This window comes from Arachis ipaensis, chromosome B05 (assembly GCF_000816755.2).
Source record: "Arachis ipaensis cultivar K30076 chromosome B05, Araip1.1, whole genome shotgun sequence".
NCBI classification, from domain to species: Eukaryota; Viridiplantae; Streptophyta; class Magnoliopsida; order Fabales; family Fabaceae; genus Arachis; species Arachis ipaensis.
In genome coordinates this window covers 16,994,453-16,997,568 of record NC_029789.2, presented here as the reverse complement: position 1 = coordinate 16,997,568, position 3,116 = coordinate 16,994,453, and the positions used below count along the sequence as shown (strand labels likewise).

Genomic DNA, 3,116 nt, shown 5'->3' with positions numbered 1-3,116 from the left:
ACCCCCCCCCCCCCCTCTCTCTCTCTCTCTCTCTCTCGAGAGAGAGAGAGAGAGAGAGAGAGAGAGACAGAAGAATAATACAAGGAAATGGATGTAAAACGCTAGGACAAATCACCAAACCATAGTTAAGATCAAATTAAATAAGTTTGCAATTTAGACCATGGATAGCTCATAAATCAATATTGTAGAAGGTAGTTGTCATCACATTCATAAAGCTTCATAAGAAGCATTACTCACTGTGTAGAGCCGGTAAGCATTCATTTCTTGTTTGACAAAATGAATGAGACTCTGTGTGGCTGAGTTGATCCACTGGTCAAGAACATTAGATGACTTCTGGAGTGTAGCATGATCAATTGGAATAAAAGGTGCTAGCCCCTCAACTTCAAGCCTCTTTGCATTTTGAACAAGGAACCTATATGCATTATACCATGGAAGAAAAACATCCCTAACCTGGGACGTATGAACACCCAAAAAAAATAGAAGTATAATTAAATATTATAATTAAATAAAATGGGATTAATACAGGCAAATCAATTTTTTAAAATAGAAAGAGCTAGAGGCAAACAAATCAGTGATTCTTACAACACCATAAACTCCTTCCTTCTTGAAACGCAGTGGCTCAGCTCGCACAACAGGAGAGTTTATAAGGTATAAACGCAATGCATCCTATTCGAAATGCAAAAATATATCACGACAATGCTTTTATAATATAAATAAAACTGCATATTAAGTCATTATACCATAATCAGGAAAGCATGCAAAATGCACATCCTTATGGTACATGTAACATGTCCCCAAAAAGGATGAAACAGATAAAGTAAGAAAACTTTCTTACTGCTCCATAATCATCAACAACTTCCATGGGCGGAGGATAATTTTTCAAACTTTTACTCATCTTCTTCCCATCTTCAGCCAGGACAAGTCCATTGCAAATCAAATTTCTAAAGGCAGGCTTACCAAATAATGCAGTTGCCAGTACCATAAGAGTATAAAACCTGCAAGTAGTGATTTATCCCAAGGGGAGAGTTGAGATAAGTAATGAATTATGATCAAAGCAAAATGCAATCAAATTTGAATGACGTAAAATGATAAAAGGAATAAGAACACAATCAACATTTAGAATCTTAAACTTTAATGCCTTTCACCAAAATGACATTGATATTGAGGATGATGATAAAACCAGTATAAAAAGCCACAACCCAGCAACCATGAACCGGACTCTGAGTCTCCTATCATATGCCAGATGATATGAGGAGCAAGAAACTAACCATCCACGGGTTTGATCTAGCCCTTCAGCCACGAAATGACCAGGGAAATTCTTCTCAAATAGCTCAATATTTTCGAAAGGATAATGAATATAAGCATATGGCATGGATCCACTTTCAAACCAGCAGTCAAACACCTGAAATATCAAAATAAATGCTCTATAACAAAGGGCAATATCTCTAGCAACCATCAAGAGTAATATGTTTTTCAAGTAATGCTAGTAGATATCCCATTTGTATTTGGTATTATAATCTAAGCAAGTAATGATTCAAGCATAATTTTAATTTTTGAAGGACTTGTATAAAATCACATTATATTTATGAATAAAGTATCTATGAATGGAGTATAACATGAATAGAGTAAAACAATTAAGCAAACAATGCTATGTTCAGTTATTTTAAAACTATATTGATCAACTTTTGGAATAACCAAATTGGTGCAATCTCCATAGATGAAGTATATTGAATCAAAAGTTTGTTTGAAGACTGGAATGATGATATTTGCATCTTTTGAGGAGTAAAATGGGGTCTTATTCTTATAAACATCACTCTATGTGGAATGCAGGACCCTATGATCCTTGAGCAACATGAACATATGCTAGATAGCATCTCAATCTTGACAACAGAAGAATGAATAGATACAACATTGCACGAAAGCTATGAGCTGACATTACATCATCAACCCGTCGAAGCACACGGCCACTTTCGGATTGAATTGTAATGTGATCAATGTTATGACGATGAAGATCAAACACCTGCACAAAAAATTTAAATCGAATTAGAGATGTCAGTCATTGAGCAAGTATTGCTATGTACAAAATATATACATGGTGGATGGGTTAACACAAGTACACAACAAATATGCATTTAGCCGAAGCTGCCAATTAACACATGCATAAGCCAATCACTAAGGGATGTAACAGTAACTTGCGAAAAATAGAACCATGCCATTAGATTCAGTTACTTTATGATTACAGCTATCAAGCCAAAAACTGACATGATTACAATAGTACAATACAAACTAACTTCAAGAGTTCTGAAGAACTGTAGAAAGAATATAATAATTTCAACACCGATGAAATGAAGCTACAAATAATGGTATCAACATCACCAAACGTACTGAAAGAACATGTATATCAATACACAAGTCAATATTTGTAGTTCATTCATACATACACACACACACACATACACACACACACACACATATATATATACACAAAATATTAATTAAAAAAAGATAACAAGGATGCATGCCATGTAATATCAGAAAGGCCAACAGAAAATTCTAACCTTTACACCTGAAAGCTTTTCAAGTTTTGCAACAGAATCGATGACAATTATTTCTTTTTCATCCTCACTAATCCATAAAGGGAGAGGAGTCCCCCAAAACCTACTTCGGCTAATTGCCCAATCTCTGGCATTTTCCAGCCAATTGTGAAATCGTTTGTCCTGCAAGGCGTAGGAACAGCAGAAATATTTACAAAAAATACACCTTCAGCAAATGGGAAGGAATGAAACAAGATCAAAGAATAAATAAACAGTACATGACAAATGGGCAGCAAGATATTATATACCTTGACAAAATCCGGGACCCAGTAAGTCTGCTTATTATTTTCCAATAATTTCTCTTTCAATAACTCCACCTTAACAAACCTAAAATGAAGCAGCACATGTAAGATAAATAAACAGCCGTAGTAGTTTTCAATTCAGTATGTGATAAATACTACTGCAATTTGAAAATTATAAATAAAGCATAAGAACAACAAAGATGACAGTTTTAAAAATTGGAACTTGTAAACATGGATCCAGCAACACAAAATGGTCAAAAAAAAAGAGAGAAGGAAGAGA

General features: G+C 34.5%; 1 protein-coding gene across 1 annotated transcript in view; it reads right to left on the bottom strand.

Annotated features, from left to right (window-relative positions):
• The window catches only part of LOC107640264 (isoleucine--tRNA ligase, cytoplasmic), an 11,775-nt gene that overhangs the window by 4,785 nt on the left and 3,874 nt on the right, over nt 1-3,116 (bottom strand). Inside the window, exons 7-14 of the mRNA XM_016343802.2 lie at nt 3,082-3,116; nt 2,843-2,921; nt 2,559-2,717; nt 1,940-2,020; nt 1,269-1,402; nt 836-995; nt 583-666; nt 238-450 (exon numbers count right to left, since the gene is read on the bottom strand). The exon at nt 3,082-3,116 is cut by the window's right edge and continues 84 nt beyond it. Coding sequence (XP_016199288.1) covers nt 238-450; nt 583-666; nt 836-995; nt 1,269-1,402; nt 1,940-2,020; nt 2,559-2,717; nt 2,843-2,921; nt 3,082-3,116 — 945 coding nt within the window. The remainder of the gene's footprint in view (nt 1-237; nt 451-582; nt 667-835; nt 996-1,268; nt 1,403-1,939; nt 2,021-2,558; nt 2,718-2,842; nt 2,922-3,081) is intronic.